The sequence below is a fragment of the Juglans regia genome, chromosome 16 (genome assembly GCF_001411555.2).
Source record: "Juglans regia cultivar Chandler chromosome 16, Walnut 2.0, whole genome shotgun sequence".
In the NCBI taxonomy this organism is placed as follows: domain Eukaryota; kingdom Viridiplantae; phylum Streptophyta; class Magnoliopsida; order Fagales; family Juglandaceae; genus Juglans; species Juglans regia.
Genome location: NC_049916.1, coordinates 5,104,223 through 5,126,131, shown reverse-complemented (window position 1 = coordinate 5,126,131; position 21,909 = coordinate 5,104,223). Strand labels below are relative to the sequence as shown.

The following is a 21,909-nucleotide window of genomic DNA, read 5'->3' as shown; positions in this document are numbered from 1 at the left end:
TTAGTCTTATGTTGAGAAAAATATTTATTAAAAAAAACCTGAGTCATCTCATTCCATGACCCAATAGATCGTGGTCTCAGCGAGTATAGCCCAAAGAGAAAGGAAAGAAGTTAAGTCTCACAACATCATCAGTTGTATTTTGACTATGGAAAATCGCAACTACTTCCTCAAACTCCCTAATATGCACATAATTTTTATTTTCCAAACCATAAAAAGTAGGGAGTATCTATATCATCTCTGTTTTAAAATTCAGTTGGCGAGTATTAGCTGAAAACATGATGCATGATGGTGTGGTTGTGCGTGTAGGGTGGAGGTAATCCTAAAGAGTTCTAGTGGGTTGATTTTTCGTGTTCACTTATTTCTTCAAGACTAGATGGATTGTCAAATAAAGGATTTAAAAAGTTTGATTCCGACTATAGCACAGGCCTATAAACCAATATACCCAAGGCATCTCTATATTTGTGCATGCAAGGTAACAAAATACTATAAAAAGAAAGAAGAAAAAGAAATTTGGCAACGGCACCAAAATTTGGTTTCGCCCAAAGAATAACGCGGTAGTTATAGCACAACTTTGGGGTGTTGATTCCATAGAGAGACAAATTAAAAGAGTAGCATATGGAACAAAGAAACTAAAGAAAAATATTAAATGACTAATGAAGAATAAAGATTAATTTTAAATGTAAATTAAAATGAAGCAAAATGACTAACGGAAAAAGTACTCAAATTTGACGAACAGTAAAGCGTTGGGAATCCCTTGCACAAATCCGGTATTTTAATTATTCTTAATTCATTGAATAACTCAATTGCGAACTCAATTTCCAAAATTCTCAATCGGAAGGTATAGATTTATAAACCAAAATTAAACCAAATGTAACCCTTTGAAAAATCATTCACCACTTTTAAAATACGTAAATTATTATCACTATTGAGAAAATCTAATGACAATAATATACTCAGGGAGTGATATTGCAACAAAGAATTAAATCAATATAGATAAATAATTGATCCAAACATAATCAAAGACCTAATCCATTCAATAGAAAAATCATGACTAAATCCATAAACTGAATAAATTCTATGATTATTCAGAGAAGAAAACATCAACAACGAATTGAGAATGATAAAATAAAAGAGTTTTAGTAATTGAAAGCCAAATACATAAATTAAAAATACCATCTAATGTGCAAGTTCATCCCTAACCCTACTTGAGAATTTAGTTACCCATCAATATAATGGACAACAAAAATCCTAAGAGAAAAATAAAACAAATGACGGCCATGGAAATTAATTTTGTCTCTTCTTCCTTCAGTACTGAGCCATCTCCCCTCTTTTAAAACTCTCAATTTCGTGCTAATGAAATGCTTATATAGGGTAGGAAAGAAACTCTAGTGTCTTCATATTCCCGCATACAAAATCGCTTAAATTTTAGGACTCATTTTGGCAGCCACGTAATCGCTTCAGGAGTTCGAATTTAGAAATCCAAATAATTAGAGAGATATTTGTATCTCTTTAAAATAGTTTTCCATCGCATCAATCAGATATTTGAGTGGAAAGTTACGATCAAAATACTAAATTATGTACATGCTATCTTCTTGCAAATTTCGGACTCACTTTTTCTTTTGATCCGAATTACTCTCATACCTCATCATTATCCTTATTTGAAAAGTCTTATATTCGTTGAAAATTCTTAAGTTGTTCCAGTGTCTTGCCCACTTGAAAGTTTTTTGAATTTGACTAGGTTTTGATTTGTTCTTTTATAGATTATGAAATTAAACATAAAAATCTGCTCAAGAATGTCCCAAAGTAATTATAAATAGAAATTGAATTCAAGAATACACATTAGTTCTTACGATTTCTATTTACATTTTAACTTTTTAGTCTAATAATAAAATATTTAGAGTACACTTTCATGTATACATCACTTCGCATTTTCTGTTTCAGGTCATAGCATTTATTTATTTGATCTTTGTCTTTTGGCTAACTTCTAGAATTGATTAGGTACTATCAATAGTATGTATGAAGCCTGAATTTATTTGTTTATTTTTTATAACCTTGAAGTCTGTATTTATCTATGAGGTTCTGTCGCATTGAAAATTGGGTGCTGCCCAAATATCTTTTAGTTTTGCAATATTCTTTTTCTTCTTAATATTATAAAATTAAGTTGCAGCACTAACACGAGGTGCTAGAATAATATTAGATACAATCTTTAAGATGTATAAATCTCGTATACTCTTTTAAAAAAAAATAAATCTTCTATTAAAATATATTTTTTTAATATGAGTTTCGGATTTAATCACTTTTTTTAAAAGGAGTGGCGTGACTTCTACATTTATGACTACAAATATCATTTCTTACTATCATTTAGGGTGTATCATCTAAGGTCGAAAATGAATAAGGCTGCGTTTATGTACACAGTAAGAAATGACACAAATCGAATTTGAATTGGCTTTTATAAGTGTGCATAAATAAGAGTAATATTCATATTTTTTTATAGCGTTATTCTTAACTTTTTAACGAAATATTTTAAATAATTAAAAATATAAGATAATTTTTTTTAATACAGTGCATGCTACTTGTATTTTTACGAATATTGTCACTGATAGATGTATACAAATTATATAAAAATATTAAAAAAACACTCATAGTTTATATGTTAAAATTTGTAGAGAAAATTATAATATATAATACAAAAAATATTTTTTATCAAAATTAAAATATATGTCTTGAACAAGCTTGAACTTGCTCTAATAATAAATTATGATTTATTCTTAAGTATAAAATGTAGCTCAATAATAAACTTGAGCTCAAGTACTGATAAAAGTTAAATAAACAAGTCTTGACCTATCATCCCTGTTTTAAAATTCAGTTGACGAGTATTAGCTGGAAACATGATGCATGATGGTGTGACTGTACGTGTGTGTAGAGTGGAGGTAATCCTAAAGCGTTTTAGTGGATTGGTCTTCGTGTTCACTCATTTATTTGAAACTAGATGGATTGTTAAATAAAAGATTTAAACAGTTTGATTCTGACTCTAGTACAGACTTACAAGCAATCTACCCAAGACGTCTCTATATTTGTACATGCAAGGTAACAAAATACTAAAAAAATAAAATACTATAAAAAGAAAGAAGAAAATGTTTTTTGGCAACGACGCCAAAATTTAGTTACGCCCAAAGAATAACGCAGTAGTTATAGCACAGTTTTAAAATATCGATTCTATAGAGAGATAAATTAAAAGAATATCAATAGAATATGCCGGCACTCTTACAGGATAATCATACACGAAGAATATGCCTATACCTATGCCTATGCCTATGCCTATGCCTATGCCTATGCCTATTTAACAAAGGGCTAACCCATGGGCTTCTGACTCGGCTTATCAGCTTAGTGCTCTCGTTTGATCTCCTGAACTCACATCTTTTTAGCGATTCACACGACACCATGTAATGATACAATATATCACATATGCAGTGATTTAATTAGTTAGGTAATGACGCGAGTGGATGTAATTAACAACGTACATTAATAACAAATTTACTTACGGTGTATAAATTGTTTGAAAATTTTACTTAAAATGCTGTGATTGCATAAAACAAAAATAACGAAACTACATGATTTGTTTTAGTTTAAATGGCTGTTAGTGACAGCTTTTAATTTTCTGAAAATGGCTATATATATATAGTTAAATAGGATCCGAGTTACTGCATGCATGCATAAAAGAGGAGGGAAAAAGCAGCTTTCAGAATAAGCAGAAGAGCTCCATTTGTCTACTCATCATCTTCCTCAATTCCTTAATTACAAACTCCTAATTATTAATGGAATATGGGGATGAAGATACAGATAAGCAATCCCTTTACGAATGGATTAGGAATGTAATCATCTTCGCACTCTCCTTCTTTGTTATTGTCGCTATCCTCGTTGGTATTATTATGAATCGCCAGGCGCCCAAGAAACCGAACGTATTTGTAGTTAATAGGTTTATTTTGGCCCATTAATGAACTGATCCACCTCTCTCTCTCTCTCTCTCTCTCTCTCTCTCTCTCTCTCTCTCTCTCTCTCTCTCTCATATATATAAACTTTTGTACCTTCTTTTTCTTGGATATACGTAAAAAGCATGCATGGTGGCATGCATGGCTGGCCTCCTTGAGAAATATTGTACGCTTATTAGTATTTAAATAAGGCTCATATTTTATAATTAGTTTTTCCTTCTTTTTTTTTTTTTTTTTCCAATTTCTCTAGCATGCAGTTCTATATATGGAGTATCTATAATCTTTTTAAGGGAAAATGATGATCGGGCCTTCAAGTTTGAACACGAATTTGAAGGTGGATTTTAAGAAGGAGAGATAGATATTTAAAAAGAGTCCAACAACATTTATTGTTGTCAATATGTTTTATACATATAGCATTAAATGTTCAATAAGTTTTATAGAACCATGTATATCTCTATTTTACTTGAAGAAACTCAAATAATAATTTGAGTTGATCTTGAGTCGAATGTGTTGATGAGAGTTTCTCGATCTATTTAAATTATATTGGTTTTCTTTCCGATGCTTACAAGTGATGCGAAGAGAGAGAGAGAGAGAGAGAGAGAGAGAGAGAGAGAGAATTAACTTGAGCTTATTTATATGATCACCGTGAAGATAATGGTAATATGTGATTGGATTTTTGATACCCACGACTTTAGGGCTATTAGTTTTTTACGTGCACGACTCACAAATCCGGCGCCATAATATGTGAGTTGTTCAATTCAACTAATAACAAGCAAGAAAACAAAGAACAATACTCAATCAAAGAGCCTTTATTAGCTACCTACTTTCTTGGTTGATTCTAGATAGGTAACTTTTCTTATTATTACACGTATTATTGAAAATAAGCTAGCTGAAGATTACAACAGTAACTTTTGCTTATAAATTAGCAAACTAACTAATTGAAGACCGACAAAGTAACTTATAAATTAGCTTAACGAACCAACTAACTACGAAAAGGACATATGGTCCTATGGATATCAAACATGTGAGAAAGAGAAGTGCTACATCTATAACGAGATCCCACAAAAATAAATTTATAAACTAATATGGTTTCATATGATACGTGAGATCTATTTTTCAATAAAATAGTTTTACAATTTAACATGTCACGTCAATTTGTAGATTTACGTTTGTGGGATCTTTTTGTAGTTAAAACATTTGTATGTGAGAAGTATCCAATCTCTAATTAATAATTGGTTTGGGTACGATTCAAAGACGAATTGGGCATATATATGGGACATATGCATCTCATCTTATAAATCTAGTTGCAATAAGAACTGAAGTTGTTGTACGTAGGCGTGTTTCGTATTTCTCGCAAGAATCCTTAGCAACCTGCAACCAGGGAATTGAAAGTGGCTCGATGTGGTGAGGGATATCTCCGATGTCTAAGTCAGTTATAACAAAGTGTGTATCCTATTCCTATTTGTTTTATATTTTTTAGTCACCCTTTTGTTACATACATCAATCGTTGTTCTTGTTTGGTAAAACTTTTCTTTCGGTTTGGCTCCCTTTATTCCTTAATAGAACGCGGGCTCTTATAGGTTCTTGATTTTGCCCATGTGGGCTAGCATTGTGCAGGAGGGCAAGTATTGCAGCCGAGTATCGGAAGGCCATTAATTTTTCTCGCTGTCTGTTATGTCATTAAACCCTTATTAATCATAGTTGGGTTCGAATTCTGCACTTAGATGTGTTGCGGTTGCGATTTTGGCAACTACTGGATGGGCTTGTGGCCCCTAAGCCCATGGGCCTAATAAAGTGAGATTCGGTTAGATTCTCTTTATAGAATATTTATGAATATTTGACCTAAAAGTTACCCCGTAAATTTTTGCAAGTGTGACGGGAATTTCATATTCTATTTTCCGTTCATTTTTCTTTTATATATTTTTTTTTGTGTGTCGTTTTAGTAACCTTTGGACATTCCATTTAAAGGTGTTAATTCGGGTTCTAACTCGGAAATCCGGATATACCTAGATCGGGACCCGGGTTTCAAACTCGGGCCAGAACCGGAGAGAACCCGGATTTTTCAAAACCCGAATTCTAGATTTCAGGTTGAACCCAGTTTTTTTTTTTTCAATTAGTTTGAATGGAGGTTTATGACTAATTAAAAAATGGCTAAAACTTGGACGCGGTATCTTAACAAAATCAGGAAATTGCTTTAATTTCCTTTTTCATTTGATTGAGAAATCTCATCTAACGTAACTTTATATATCTGCATAAAAGAAAATTCCACAAAAATTCCATTGTTTCACAGAAATTAAGAAATTATGCTAAATTATGGCATAAATTATGCAGTATAATTTACAAAAATAAATTACGGCACCGTGGAAAACAATGCTACATGCAATAATTGAGAGCTGCTCCGATTCAATGCTTTGGTGATCAGTGCCTGGTGGATCAAACATAACTATATAAGAGATATTTTGCATGACAGTTTTAAACATTAATTTGCAAATTTATTTATTTATTTCTTATATATTCTAGGCATAAAAAATGCAATTATGCTGCTTAATTAGCAAGTTAATATCCAAATCAATTACTCTTGCTTATTTTTCTGTAAAATAAAAAATAAAAAATCCAAACATTCAAACTCAAACTAAAAAAAAAAAAAACTGGGTACTGGGTTAAAAATCCGATATCCAGACTGGGTGTACTCAGATTTTGCAACTCGGTTCCGGACCGAGTCAGAAAAAAACCTAGCTCAGATGAATAGTCCTAATTCCATCATTTCAGTCCATTGGTCCCAAGGATTGTGACGGTTTCCGACCAAGAGAAAGCTCGTATGCAGCTCATCTATTATTGGGTTCAACGGAATCTAAAGGCTAGCAATTAGCTGGTTGGGAAGTGTGATAATAGTCAAATTATACATAATTTTAATAAATAAAATAAATAATTATCACAACTATGTAGTGTTAATTTTTATATTTTTATTAGTGTTTAGATATTTATTTTTCTTATAGGAGTAGTAAAAAAATAAGCTTTGCCTTTTTTGGATTGAAAAGTGATCTTAATTCATCTTATCTCATTATTAAAAATTTTTTAAATTTTTAGACAAAACATAATAAACAATTCAATTTTTTTAAATATTAAAATAATAATAAAATAATATTTTAATAATATTTTATTTAATTTTAAATTTTTATCTCAATTTACTATCCAAATGACATATTAATGTAAAAGAAAGAGACGAAAAATAAAAGAAAAGAAAAGAAAGAGAGATGAAAATTGAGGGTTTCCAACATAAATAAACCAACGTCTAGGCCTATAAGAATGGAGGGACAGAATGAGATCGACAAAAAAGAAAAGAACGAAGCAGCATCGCAGGGGTCGTACGGACTAAAAAAATAAAAAATAATCTTAGTTCATTCTCCGTCAATAGTTATTCATTATTGAGATTAATATGTATCTTTAGAATTTATTTTAGTTTTTTTTATTGTGATTAGTTCATTAAATTAATTATTTCTTGTATTGATTCATTAATTGTTTAGTTCTAAGTTTTTTTTATTTTATTTTAGAACTCATATTTTTGAACTAGATTAAAATTTATTTGGTTTAGATTTGATTAGTTTCCTACATTTTTATAAATCTTTGTGAGTTCGACCTCATTCTTGCTAAACAATACTTCGGTACAGTTCGTGTTCTTACGAGTACAATTAAAATTTTGCGATAGATACTCCTTCAGTTTTTCAAATGCCTAATCGCATTCATCATTCCAGGTCTAGGCCTTATGCAACACTCTGAAGAAAGGCAAGCACTTATCCGTTGATTTGGATAAAAATCTATTGAGTGTTGCTCTCTGACTGGTAAACTTTTGCACTTCGTTTATATTCTATGGAGGCTTCACGTTGATTATTGCCTTAATCTTTTCTCGATTGGTTTCTATTCCCTTTTCTGATACCATGGATCATATGAATTTGCTCGAATCCATGCCGAAGGCAAATTTCATCAGGTTGAGCTTCATCTCGTATTGTTGCAGGACGACAAAAACTTCCCGCAGGTCTACAATATGGTGTGCTAGTTCGTTGCTCTTAACGAGTAGATCATCCACATAGACTTCCATATTACGGCCGATTTTTATTTTGAACATAAGGTTTACTGGCCTTTAATACGTGGCCCCGACATTCTTCAATCTAAAGGGCATCACCCGGTAGCAATATAGCCCGCTTTCTGTTATGAAAGAAGTCTTTTCCTTATCGTCTTGGCTCATCCGAACTTGAATATGCCCAGAATAGGCATCCATGATTCACAACAATTGATGGCCTACTGTAAAGTCTACTATTTGGTTGATACCTGGCCAAGGGGAAGCTGTTCTTTGGGCACACTTTGTGAAAGTCAGTCAAATCAAGGTACATTCTCCATTTACCATTTGAGTTTTTCACCAATACCACATTGGAGAGCCATTCTATGTAATAAGATTCCCTGTTGAACCTCGCAGCCATGAGGCATTCCACTTATTCTGCTATTGCTGCTTAATTTTCTGTACTAAAGCTCCTTCATTTTTGCCTGATTCTTTTGGCCTTGGGGTTTACACAAAGACAATGTTCAATGACTTCATTATCAATTCTGAGCATGTCTCATGGTTCCAAGCAAATATGTCCTTGTATTTGATTAGGAGTTGCTTTAATTGATGCCTGACTTCAAACCTGATCATGGTTCCGATTCTTACCATTACTTCGAGTTGATATGGATCCAAGGTTACAAGGTCTAGGGGTTCGTCGGCCTCGCCCTACCTCAAATTTTGTTCGTTTCATGTTTTGACCCCATGTTCAATGAGCTCAGGCGGTCGCGGTGGTGACGTTTCACCAAATCCTAAACTTTTTTGTTACACGGACGTCTCTTCCTCCATTCTTGACCTTTACATAGCATTCTTGCGTCAACACATGTTCACCACGTACTTCTCATACACCCTCCTCCGTTGGAAACTTCATCTTTAGGTGGTAGGTGGAAGTAATGTCCTTCAAGTTGTTTAGGGTCTGGCGCCCGATGATTGTATTGGACGAGGAATGAGCCTTAACCACCAAAACGTCAGTCGTAGTGGTGGTTGTGTAGGGCCATGTTCCTGCCTATATGGATAGCGCAATAGCACCTATAGGTTGGACTATTTCTCCCGAGAAGCCTTTTAGTGGCATGGGCAACGGACATAGTCAGCTTAGGTCAATTCCATCTTTGTAAAGTGTCCTAGAAAAGGACATAAGAAGAACTCTCGTTATCGATTAAGATCCTCTGGGTGGTGTAATTGGCCACTAGCAACGTCACTACCAATACATCATCATGAGGGTATTGGACCCCTTTGCAGTTTTTGTCTCTGAAGGATATGGTGATCATCTTCTGGTTCTTTGCTTGCTTCAGTAGTCTTTCCACAGCGAATACTTCTTCGTATCTAGCCTTCTAAGCATGCGCCTTTCTATTGGAGGATATTGAACCGCTTCCTACGAATTCTCCCATTATTGTTCAAATTTCTCCAAGGGGCGCATTGTTTATGTTGGGACTTTGGCGAGGAGCACCTTCGGGACTTCCTCGTACAGTCCTTCTTTGCTTTGGGCTTTCGCTTCTTTGAGACAGTTGGTTTCGTTTTTGCCCTCTATTGGACGGTTGTCTCAAACGTGAAGAATGTTGGGCGACCAATCGCTTTTGCTCCCTATTGTCCCACATTGTCTCTATCCTACTTTTAGGGAGTGCTAGTCTTCCGTTCGGTGCCCTTCCATGTTGTGGTAGGTGCAGTAGCGGCAGGTTCTCCTGCGGTTTCCATTATTCTACGCATGTTTCCCACTCCCTATTTGCACATTCAAACTCGAATGCGTTAACCTCAAATTCTGATTCCTGGAGGGTGCGCATCATCCTTCATTTTATTGTACTGGCCTTTCCTCACCTTCTATTCATTCTCTTGAACTTTCTCGTCACTTGCTTCTTTCAACCTACTCTCTGCTTACTCCAACTAAGACTTTCTAGGGTCAGTCAAAGCCCTGATAGCATTCTCGGTGCTGACGAGCCGATTTGGATTGGGATCTCAACTCATCTCACTACTATTCACAAATTTCAACTCACAAATCTCACTACTATTTACAAATTATCTCAACTCATCTCTGAATCCAAATGGTCATTTGACCTTCCATAAACTTTTGCAATGTTGTTAGAGTTTTTCTCACTAGTTTCGCCATGAAAGGGTTTCTGGGCTAGATGCCTGCTAGGAGTGATGCCAGCATGAGTTTTTCGTCTTGATTATCTGCTGTCATGCACTCTTTGTTGAACCTTGAAGCCTTCAAACTTATGTCCTCCTGCTGCTTGACAGTTAGGATGCACACAACTAGCCGCCTTTTACGTCTTCTGGCCAGGAACTGAGTAAAGAATTTTCTGTCCAACTCCTTAAAACTATTAATGGAACCCGGCTATAAAGCTTCGAATCGTCCTCTCATTACTCCTTTCGGGTTAAAGGGAAAGCTTGACACACGATTTTCCTGTAGAAACTGTGGAGGGTCATGTGGGTTTTGAACGTCTCCATATGTTCGATGGGACCCTTAGATCTGTTGTATAATATGATTTGCAAAATTTTGAATTTAGGCAAGAGTGGCACCACCATTATCTCTGTGCTGTAGGGCAGATTCGTGCTATTGAATATGTGGTTGACCATTTCCTCATATTTGTCTGTGAGGTTGCGTAGGTCATGGTGCATTTTTCTCTTCTCTTCTTTATGGCTTGGTGCATCGTCTTCTCTAGAACTCGCACTTTTTTTTTTCCTCAGAGCTTCATTTTCGAGTTGGAGACTCTCCATCTCTAAAGTGATTCTCCTCAGTCTTTCTTCCAAACCTACGAACCTTCCCTCCATCCAGAATTTTGCCTATTTGCTTATTGTCATTGCTTCTTGATTGCAGGTTGCTTGAGAATGTGTCGTTGCATGCATACGAATAGCATGTTGAATCTCCAAAGATCCCAAAGACAAGGCCAAGTGTTGTGGACGTGTTTCAAATTTCCCGCAAGAATCATTAGCAACCTGCAACCAAAGAATTGAAAGTGGTTCGGGGTGGTGAAGGACACCTCTTATGCCAAAATCACTGATAGCAAAGTGTGTATCCTATTTATTTTGTACTTTTTAATCACTCTTTTGGTAAGTACCACGATCCCTACTTATATGGGTCGGTTATTCTTATTTGGTAAGACTTGTCTTTCGGTTTGACTCCTTTTAGTCCTTAATGTGGGAAGTGGGTGAGCACTATGTTGGAGGGTAAGTATTGTGGGCAAGTATCATGTTGGAGGATAAGTATTGCGAGCGAGTATCGTGCTGGAAGGCCATTAATTTATCTCGCAATCTGTTATTTCATTAAACCCTTATTAATGACGGTTGGGTTCAAATTCAACACTCATATCTTTTGGCGGTTGCGATTTTGGCGACTATTGGATGGGTTGTGGCCCTTGAGCCAATGGACCCTAATAAAGTGAGTTTTGGTCCGATTCCCTTAAGGGAATATTTGACCTAGCAAGAACTCAAATGAGACAATCTGAGAGTGGGGAAATACAGAATTCAATAGCTTACATCCAATAGAAAAATTAAATCCACATTGAAGAAATATTGAGTGCTATAAATAATGTGAAAAGATAATTGCGATTGTGATTTATGTAACCAATGCGTAATCATTTAAAAAAAATGAATAAAATATAAGATCCACATGAAAAAAATTAATTTTTTAATAGTAGACCTCACTCTTTTTTAAAGGAATTACACGACATTTACACACTTCACAGTTATTTGTAGAATTACTCATAAATAATAAGGATATCTCGAGCGTTAACTTTTTATTACAACACTTTTATTATTCATTGAATGAATCCCAACTCTGACGATCTTATTGTCGATGAGATCAATCAAAGCTTGATAAGGACCTTCACACAATCAGGATTTTTCAATAGCACAAATGCTTTATCTATATCTTGCAGTGGAACTTCGTGACTCAAAAGTTCATCAAGTTGGATTTCCTGCAGTAGAGTACAGCACCATTTTTCAAATATATAGTTTATATATGCACACGCACGCATCTTATTTTCTTTATGCTCAGTACGTTTTGAGTCTCCTAAAGATTTTCCATTTTCTCTATTTTTCTGTTTAACATGAGTTTTACTTATCAGTGCAAACATTTTGTTAAGAGTAGTGCTACAGAAATCGATAATTCGACTAAAGATTACAGCCGATAAATGCAAATGTACTTGTTTTATTTTTTTTCTTCTTTTTCTTGAATCATTTTTTATATTTCTTTAAACATTTTTAAAAATAGAAAATGAAATATCAATTCATTAATATTAACTTTCTTAATTATTAAGTAAAAAAAAATAAAAAAGTCAATCGATCACTTTTATAGATTCAACTAACATTTTCCTTTTGTTAAATAGAAAAACAAATATATATATATATATTTGAAATAAATGAAAAAGATAAAATATAAAGAAGGAACTTAATTTCATATTTGGAGGGAATAAAATGTCTACGCATAATGAGTTTCAAGGCCTAACCTAAGGGAGGATCTCATCAAGAAGAAAGTGAGAAATGAAAAAATAAGGGACAAAAGGCTGAGAAGGGGTAGAGTGTCAAGAGAAAAAGTGAAGATGTGACATAAATCAAGGGAGGGGCAAATGATAAAGGGGCCACGCTTCAACTTTCCCAGTGGGCTTGGGGCAGATAACTTTTGGCTAGACTATGGCTTTAGCTTCTTCAACCTTTCGACAAAAGACACGAGGGACAACATTTTTCCACTAGAGGACACAGTTCTAATCTCCATTGTACAATAGCATGAGAGATTATGAGAGACTATAAAACAAATATATTATAGTGGATTCTTCCTCCCTCCCACCCCCAAACATCCTGTGTACGTATGTATTATGCCGAACCACATAAATCTAAGTGTCTTCCTCTCATGATTACACAACGGCATTTCACCTTTTTTTTTTTTTATAAAACTCATAACTAAAACGACGCGGTTTCACTTAAAACGATGGCGTTTCACTTAAGTAAGTGAAATGGTGTCGTTTTATACACGTATTATATAAATATATATATTTATAATCAGCCAGTTCGACGGCTTAGGTTTAGATCAGACTGAAACTGAACTGGCCGGTGTCGGTTTCCTTAATTTTATATTGTCGGCCAACCGGCCAGTTCCAAACTCCTGTGGTCGGTTCGCATCGGTGACGACTGATCTCGTCGATTTTTGTACATCCCTATTCAAAACTGCATAGCATATGTCGGACAAGCTGTCTAAAAAAAATAATAAATAAAAAATATTGAAAAAAAGAGAATGGGAAAAGAAGAACAAGAAAGAGAAGAAACAACAACCAGCTGCGAACAACGTCAGTCAAGCAAAAATCAGCTACGATGGCTAAAACGCCCCGATTTGTCTCTCTCTACATTTATGTGAATTTCATTTTTACCAACAAAATTGGTTCCTTTGGCGCAAAACACCATATACATAGCCCCACTCGGACACAGCTCGGATGTCCCAACATGTCTCCATCAGAATTGATTTCTTGGCATTAACATGCAAGCGAGCACCCTGGACCTTTGTCATCTCCAAAACATGACTACTCATTGGCCTCACCGACACGCCTCAAACTTTCATCATACTGCAAACTGGATGATTCAGGTGTGCAGATCTCACCTTGTGATTGGAAATTATCTACACTAACATGTTTGGCTTCTGTAACACGATCAACGAGGTGAGTCCAGTCTTACGAACTGCTCGACCTCTCTCGCAACAACAAGGCGAGTTCAGTCTTATGAACTGCTTAGCCTCCCTCACGTCTACGAGAGTCAATGATGCGAGTCCAATCTTACGAACTGCCCGACTACTTGCCTCCCTCGCGAGGCTAAAGAGGTGAGTCTAGTCTCCAGGCTACTCAGCCCCTCTCACAACGGAGTGCAGGTTCAGTCTTACGCACTGCCCGACGTTACTCCTGGGATGACATGTCCACTAGCAAAAGCGGGGTGTCTGCACTCGTGCCATAACCTCTGCGAATAGGTTACCTTCAAGAACGAGCCTTTGGAGTTAACGTGCCTCCAAACTCCACAACTGCCTTGCGTGGGTTACCTATGGGAACAAGTCGACAGGTTCAACTACCGCCTAAGGTGAACCCAGGGGGTCGACGAGCTCCCTGACCACTTTGAGTAGGTTACTACAAACAAACTCTAATACTGACGGCAAAATATAAATGTTAATAGCAATTCACATCGAAAAAGAAAAATTCACCACCATAAAAAACAAAAATGTTGGATGAGTATAATGCTTTTCGACAACAACAGATGTTCATGCAGACGAATGGACCGACTACTTACCTTCCCGTGAGAGTCAATGAGGCCAGTCCAGTCTTACGAACTGCTCGACCTTCGTCACGGTAATAAGGCGAGTCCAATCTTACAAATTGCTAGACCTCTGCCACAACAACGAGGCGAGCCCAGTCTTACGAACTTCTCAACCTCCCTCACGTCTACGAGGGTCTAAAAGGTGAGTCTAGTCTTACAAACTGCTCGACCTCTGTCACGCCAAAGAGACGGGTCTAGTCTTTTGACTACCTGGCTTATCACCACTTTTATAATGAGTTAATAGGTGGGAAAGGTCAGGAACCCCTGCCTTCCAGGCGCTCGAGTAGGCGGGCAAGTCACTCAACTACCCGACCACTCTCCCGCACATAAAAGTCGAGCTCCATGCTCACACCTTATGTTGTCGAGTACCTCTCCCACCAAAGCCAAGCTCTGTTCTCACACCTCATGCGATCGAGCCCATCTCCCACCGAGGCCAAGCTCCGTGCTCACACCTTACGTAGTCGAATACATCTCCTGCCAAAGTCAAACTTTGCACTTGCACTCTATGCGGTCAAGCTTATCTCCTGCTAAAACCAAACTCTGCCCTCGCATACTACATGATCAAGCCCAACTCCTGCCTAGCCTCGTGCTTGGAAATCTTCATCACTCTATGCAAGCAAAATGGACAACTAGAGCCAGGGCCATGCTCCTCGAGTTTATTTTTCTACGAATTACTATGGATTTCTACATCTATGTCGTATATTTTATCTTAAAGATTCTCAAGACTTTCTTTCAAAGCGAATTAACTGTAAGAATCACGAGCAACTGGAGGGGATAAAATATCCTAGGCGAAGTGAATTAACTGTAAGAATCGCGAGCAACTGGAGGGGATAAAATATCTTAGACCCATAATGTGTTTTAACCAACCCTAGGGGGGATTTCATCGGGAAGGAAATGAGAAAGGAAAAAGGACGGGACAAAAGGCTGAGAAGGGGAAATGTATCAGGAGAAAAAGTGAAGATTGGACATAAAGCAAGAGAGTGGCATAGGATAAAGGGGCCATACTTCAACTTTCCGCTTGGGGAAGATGACTTTTTGGCTAGACTACGGCTTAACTTCTTCAACTTCACAACAAAAGACACCAATGACAACATTTTTCCACTAGGATAGAGCTCTAATCTCCATTTTACAATGAAGATGAGAGACTATAAAACAAGAATATTATAGTGGATTATCTCTCTCTCCCCCCCCTCCAAAAAAAAACCCCTATGGACATAAGCATTATGCCGAACCATGTAAATCTGAATGTCTCCCTCTCTTTTATTTTTTCTGTATATTTACTTTCCATTTACTATCATTGATGTACACATCAATACCGTACAACCGCACAGGACCATTGTCGGAGGCTCCACACCACATCTCAGACGAAACTTGAATAGTCTCAACGGGCTAAAAAGTACTATTTCTCCCATTTTGGCCTGTTGCGCTATTTTTAAGCATTAATAATATTCATTTTGTATATTTTAGGTTTTTACAAACTGAAAACTAAATGAATATAAGAATAATTTATTATTCTTTATTAATATTATTGCATGCCATTTCTTGAATTTTATGCGGTTGTCAATTAAAAGATGTTTGAATATTTGGATAAATATATAAAAAAATTCTATATAAATGCGTATTTAATTAGTAACTCTTTGTTAGTCAGAACTCACCTTGTTTTTGCATTTGTCGACTATAACAGGTAGGTCAGTTTTGGCTTTGAGACCTCCAAAAATGGAACCCTTCAAAGCCCCACCTAGCATGAGGGCAACGCAACTGATCTCCACATTTGCATGAGTTCCTGCACCAATTACCATTGCTTGTCCTTTTCCCTTCTCACCAAGCACCACCATGATCAACAAAAGGTTAAAAATTAAATATGTGTGTTGTAAAATAAAAATATATATAAAAAGATATTTATTTTGATTAAATTTAAAACTTGAATTTATAATAGACATATATACCATTTTTGTGGCAAGGAGGGCTTCATTAGCCAAGCGTGCCACCCCTGTGCACTCAAAGCAATAGTCCACACCCATTCCGCCTGTTAATTCTTTCACCATCTCCGAGACAGATTTATGATCATATTCTTCAGGGTTTATAAAGTCGGTCATTCCAAAAGCTTCTCCCTTTCTTTTCTTTCCCCCATTTTTGTCAATTCCAATTATCTTTGTTGCTCCCTGTGTTCTTGCCCCCTCTATGACCTGCGATTTACAAAGGAAAGCATGATTTCCAACTTGCTCGCTCATCAAATTTTGAAAGAACAAAGAACAAAAGATAAGGGGTTCTAAGGGTTTTTTCTTTCTTCCTCTTGTATTTTCAGGACAAAAGGATAGAAATGTGTCTGTTTTAATACTTTGAATATGCAACGTGTCTGTTTTAATAGTTTGAAATGCAAAGTGTATTTATCCCGACGAAGCAAAAGTCATGCATGTAGTACATACCCCTAATCCAACAGCGCCAAGACCGAGAACAGCAACACTAGATCCTTTTTCAACCCCAGCTCCCTTCCATGCAGCCCCAAATCCAGTGGAGAATCCACATGATAAGAAGCTAGCATGTGGTAGAGGTATGGTTGAGTCAATCTTGACAACATAATTAGCATTAACAACCGTGTACTCCGACCATGTCGAGCAGGTAAATGCGTGGTACAGTTTCTGGCCTCTTACAGACATTCTCGAAGTGTCATCGCGCATCAGACCACTTATGGGTAGTGGGAATTTGAGGCACAAGTTGGTCTTCCCTGACAGACAGTTCTCACAGTCTTTGCACTCTCCGATGTAGGTTGGAATGACAAGATCTCCTTCTTTGAGATCTGCTACTTCCTCGCCAACACTCTCTACCACGCTGCATGCAATATTCAGACCACTTATAGATGAAGTGACTTTTTCACTTCGAGAAAAGTAAGAAAGTGCAAGACGATCAAAGGCCGTCTATCCAATTTGTTTGTCGTAGTTATTGGCAATGAAGTTAAAACGAGAGCTTACCCAACACCTTCATGTCCTAAAACTCGAGGGAAAATAGGCTGTAGAACAAGAAGGAATTAACAATGTCAAACACTTTTACCCAAAGGAATTTCTTTTTTTCTTTTAGAAGTACTACAACCAAAAAGATTAGGTAAACTTGTAAATTGAGGTGATTTCATGTGATATATTAGAATAAAAGTAACTTTACAATTTGACATATCACATCAAGCCACGTCAATTTTTAAATTTATTTTTGTGAATTTTTTTTATCAACGAGGAAAAAAAAAAGATTTTAAGAAAAAAGTTTAAAAAATATATTTACTAGTTTGCTTATTAACATACTCAATATACTGTTGATCTTAAAACTTTCATATATATCAACTAGCATCATAGAAAAAATATTAGTGTTTTGACTTTTTTTTTTTATTCAATCTATAATAATTGGTACGTATGTTTATACTAGGGAATGACCATGGGTGCGTTAGCCCCCGGGTGCACTAATGATTTAAATAAATAAAAAAAATGAAAAAGATAGTAGTTTATTTATTTGGAAAAAGAAAATACAAGAATAAATAAAGGCAAAAAATAAGATAAGAAAAATCTAAATTTCAGCGAAGTATGAGCGTTGGTCTGCATTCATATTGGATTATCTATTTACTCTTTATATAATAATAAAATATTATTAATTTAATAGTTTTTTTAATTTTTATTTTTATCACATTTTATAGTTCTACTAATTAAAATATTAATAATAATTCTATTATAATTAAATTAATAATATTAAATATAAATATAAATATTAATTATATTCTAATTAAATTAATAATTAATAATATATATTGAGTGTTTTAAGTATTTTATTAGTTAAATTTACTTAAAGTTGAATTTTACAATAAGAATGCTCTAAAGCGTTTCTGTTCTAAAGAGTAAAGTCATTTTAATTTTTTTTATTTAAAAATTTTGAAACAAAAAGAAAAGAAATAAGTACACTGTCAAAACAAAAAGGACATGAAAAAGAAAAGTCAATTCATGTGCGCACCAGAGCTATTAAGAACATTTTGGTAAAATATGATCATTTATTAAATTCTATAAGGGAGCTACACGTCAAATGATCAAGGGTCTTAAAGACCTTTTAGTAAAACATGATCTTTCATTAAATTCTACAAAAGAGCTACACGTCAAATGGTCAAATGTCTTAAAAGTCTTTCGATAAAATAGGATTTAACGGATTTAACGAAAAAACAACAAAAGTTATTATTTACGGTTAAATAGTCACTTATTATAATAAAATTGATGTTCGACATATAAGTAGTGAAAATGGGAAAATTATAGGATACATATATGCAGCAGGAACGGAAGCAGACAAAAGTCACAAAACACAAATTACTCAGCAAGAAAGAAGGGATACTGACAATTGGAATCCCTTTGCCGAATAAGATGTCAGTGTGGCATAGACTAGCATACAACACTTTCACACGAACTTCGGATGTTTTTGGAGGCTCCACTTGTATCTCTTCCACCTTCACCGATTCCCCAACACCCCAACACACCGCCGCTGCCACGATTAACCGATGATGAAAATATGGAGTGAAAGAGATCTAGGCCGGATCCGAGAGAGATCAGAGTGACTTAAGTGAAAGATCGATCATATTCTTCAATTTTAAATCTCAATCACACTTATTTGATGTGACACATTTTAATAGACTATCTAATGAAATAATAGACACATAAAATCGATTAAAATATGTCACATCAACAAGTATTAATTTAGAAAAAAAAATTCTCATCAGTCACTATTCATTATCTCACACTCTATAAAAAACATTCACACACCTTATGAAAAAAAAAACTATAAATGTAAAGTGAGAAAATGAATAGTAACTAATGCATAGAATTCCTCTTAATTTAGATATCCAATAGTACTATTGGTCGCAATCTTTTGGAACTTCTACTTAGATTAATATTAGGCATACCTTTGCAAGTAATGATATTTGAGTGGCTCTTCGACATTGTCTGGTAATCCAAATTGACCTATCAATCGATCAAATTAAATAAGATATATAATTGTAAGGATTAATTGGGGGTAACAAATGTCAACTACAGCCAATTGCATGATTTAGGCACGATGATGAATTGTCAATTTCAGGATCACGACTGTCATGAATTGTGCAATTAAAAGTCTAGGTACGTACCAAAATTATAAAATTAATGCATGCCAAAATCATAAAAGGTTAACGCAACGGTGCCATTCATTTGCATGATTTAGTAGGGTCAACATAGTAATTATCATTATTATTAAATCAACATAGTCTAGATTTAACGAAACTTACAACTAGATCATTCCATTCATTCCCCCGTTAACTCCTTTAACAGCACAACTAATTAACACTTGTCTCAAAGTTCACATGTCAACCAATTAAAAGATTACATGCGTATATTTAATTTGAAGAAAATTGTCTCTATTGAAAAATTAAAAGTTCTAGTACTTTTATAATTGGGGTGGCTCTACAGCCATGGCTCACGGCTGGAGCACCCGCTAGTTAGCACCCGCTAGTTTATTTTATTTGTTTTATTTTTTTATATTTTATATCTTACATATCATATCAAATTATATTAAAATTAAACTTATTATAGTTTGTTTTTATAAAATCTTCCATATAGATGAAGTGTTTTTCTTTCCAAAAATAATAAAAGAATTACATAAATGTTTAGAAAGGAATAGATAATAAAATTAAACTATACATAAAATAGTTAATTAAAAAAAAAAGATAAATCAGAAAAAAAAATATTTTAAAACGAAATGTAAAAAGAAAAAAAAAAAAAAAAAAAGAGCACAATGCTAGATTGCATTCCAAATATGTACACTAGCGCAAATGTGTTTCTTATTTTTTTTTAAGTATTTTTTAAACATTATCAATCATTAAAAAAATAAATATAAATTCATTAATAATCACTGTCTTAATTATTTAAAAAATAAAAAATAAATAAAAAATATAGCACATTTTAGATCTATATTATATTTCTAAAAAAAAAAAGATATTTACAACTGTCACGTAATCATTTTAAAAAAAATAAATTTAACGTTTAAAAATAAATATAACGTATAAATTTAACGTTTAAAAATAAATATAACGTAAGAGGTAAAAAATTAATTTTTTAATAATAAACTTTATTCTTTTCAAAATAATTACGCGATATTTACCTACTTTACGATTATATTTAGTACATCAATTCACCGAAAATTATTTCGATCCACCAACGATCAATTATTTCGATCGAAGTTCATCAATTCACCGAAAAGAAAAAGAAAGAAAGGGGAAAACAGAGAGATTAAAATCAACAATCCAATCAAGATCACCTCCAAAATCTCAAAAAATCAAGTAGAGACGAACACAACGCATCCAATGATCTACCTTGAGTTTGATGGAGGAAGAAAAACGGAAAGACAGATGCGGCCGCGGGCTTAGTGCGGTCTGTGCGACGTACTGAAGGCGAGCTGGTCTTGAGCCTTGCAGGGAGTTGTACTAATAACCGAGTAAAGATAAGGTTCAGAAACAGAGAGAGAGAGAGAGAGAGAGAGAGAGAGATTCTGCGAAGAAAGAAAAATAGGAAAATGAAGTTGAAAGGAAAGTTTGATTGATATATATGAATAAGGAATGATACTTAAATCGATGATAGTGACCGACAATGAGTGTATTTTTTATTTTTATTTAATGGTTAAATAAGTAATTATTAATGAATTAATATATTTTTTATTTTTTTAAATGAAATAATATTACATACAGTTGTAAAATACGTAAATATCGTGCAGTCGTTTTAATAAAGAGTAGGGTCCACTGTTAAAAAATTAATTTCTTTTCATGTAGATTTCATATTTATTCATTTTTTTCAAAGCGACTGCACGGCGCTTGCACACTCACGACTGCAAGTATCATTTTTTTTAAAATATTTTAGTAGTATAAAACATTGAAAATAAATAAAAAAAAAATAATTTACACTTATTAAACTAATCTCTCGGCCTAGAGCATTAGTATTGGATTATGTAAATATAAATGTAAAATTTACATAATTTTATATGATTTTACATTTGACTATTCCACTTAAAACTTATTCTCATATTAGATTATTTATATATTAGTCAAAATAATAATAAAATATTATAAGTAGCATTCTCTTTATAAAAATAGGAGCCTTGCTATTAATAAATTTCATACACCAACATTACACATCACAATTTTTTTTATTTTTTTAAAGTTTTTTATTTTTTTTTGGTTTTATTCTTTTTAAAATAATTAAATTATTCTACTCATCATCCATATATCATATATTTAAAAAAAATAAAAAAAATAAAAAAATATATTATATGTGAGACTTATGAATATAATTTTTCTTAAAAATAGTTGTCTCTCCAAACTGCTGCAGGTTTGAATTTACTTTCAAATCTACGTGTACAACTATATATATATATATATATATATATAATATATATATATATAATTAATCTCAAAAAATTATAATCTTACATAATATTAATCTCATCAAATTATAGCCACAGAAATTATATATATACTTTGCATGCAGCATCAGCATCAAC

General features: G+C 34.1%; 1 protein-coding gene across 2 annotated transcripts; it reads right to left on the bottom strand.

Moving 5' to 3' along the window:
* Window positions 1-6,320: 6,320 nt before the first annotated feature.
* LOC109004505 (CYP enzymes assisting alcohol dehydrogenase-like) lies at window positions 6,321-20,930 on the bottom strand. 2 transcript variants are annotated; one of them, XM_035686844.1, is made up of 8 exons: window positions 20,729-20,929; window positions 19,289-19,346; window positions 18,728-18,870; window positions 17,337-17,374; window positions 16,794-17,196; window positions 16,314-16,553; window positions 16,023-16,181; window positions 6,321-6,414 (listed from the first exon to the last, which is right to left on the bottom strand). In XM_035686844.1, exons 2-8 carry the CDS (start codon window positions 19,323-19,325, stop codon window positions 6,340-6,342), a joined length of 1,095 nt encoding a protein of 364 aa, XP_035542737.1. In that variant the 5' UTR covers window positions 19,326-19,346; window positions 20,729-20,929; the 3' UTR covers window positions 6,321-6,339. The 2 variants fall into 2 exon arrangements, with proteins under 2 accessions (XP_035542737.1, XP_018838616.2); XM_018983071.2 differs by lacking the exon at window positions 6,321-6,414 and adding an exon at window positions 11,754-11,993 and having other exon boundaries at window positions 20,729-20,930.
* Between the last annotated feature and the right edge of the window lie 979 nt (window positions 20,931-21,909).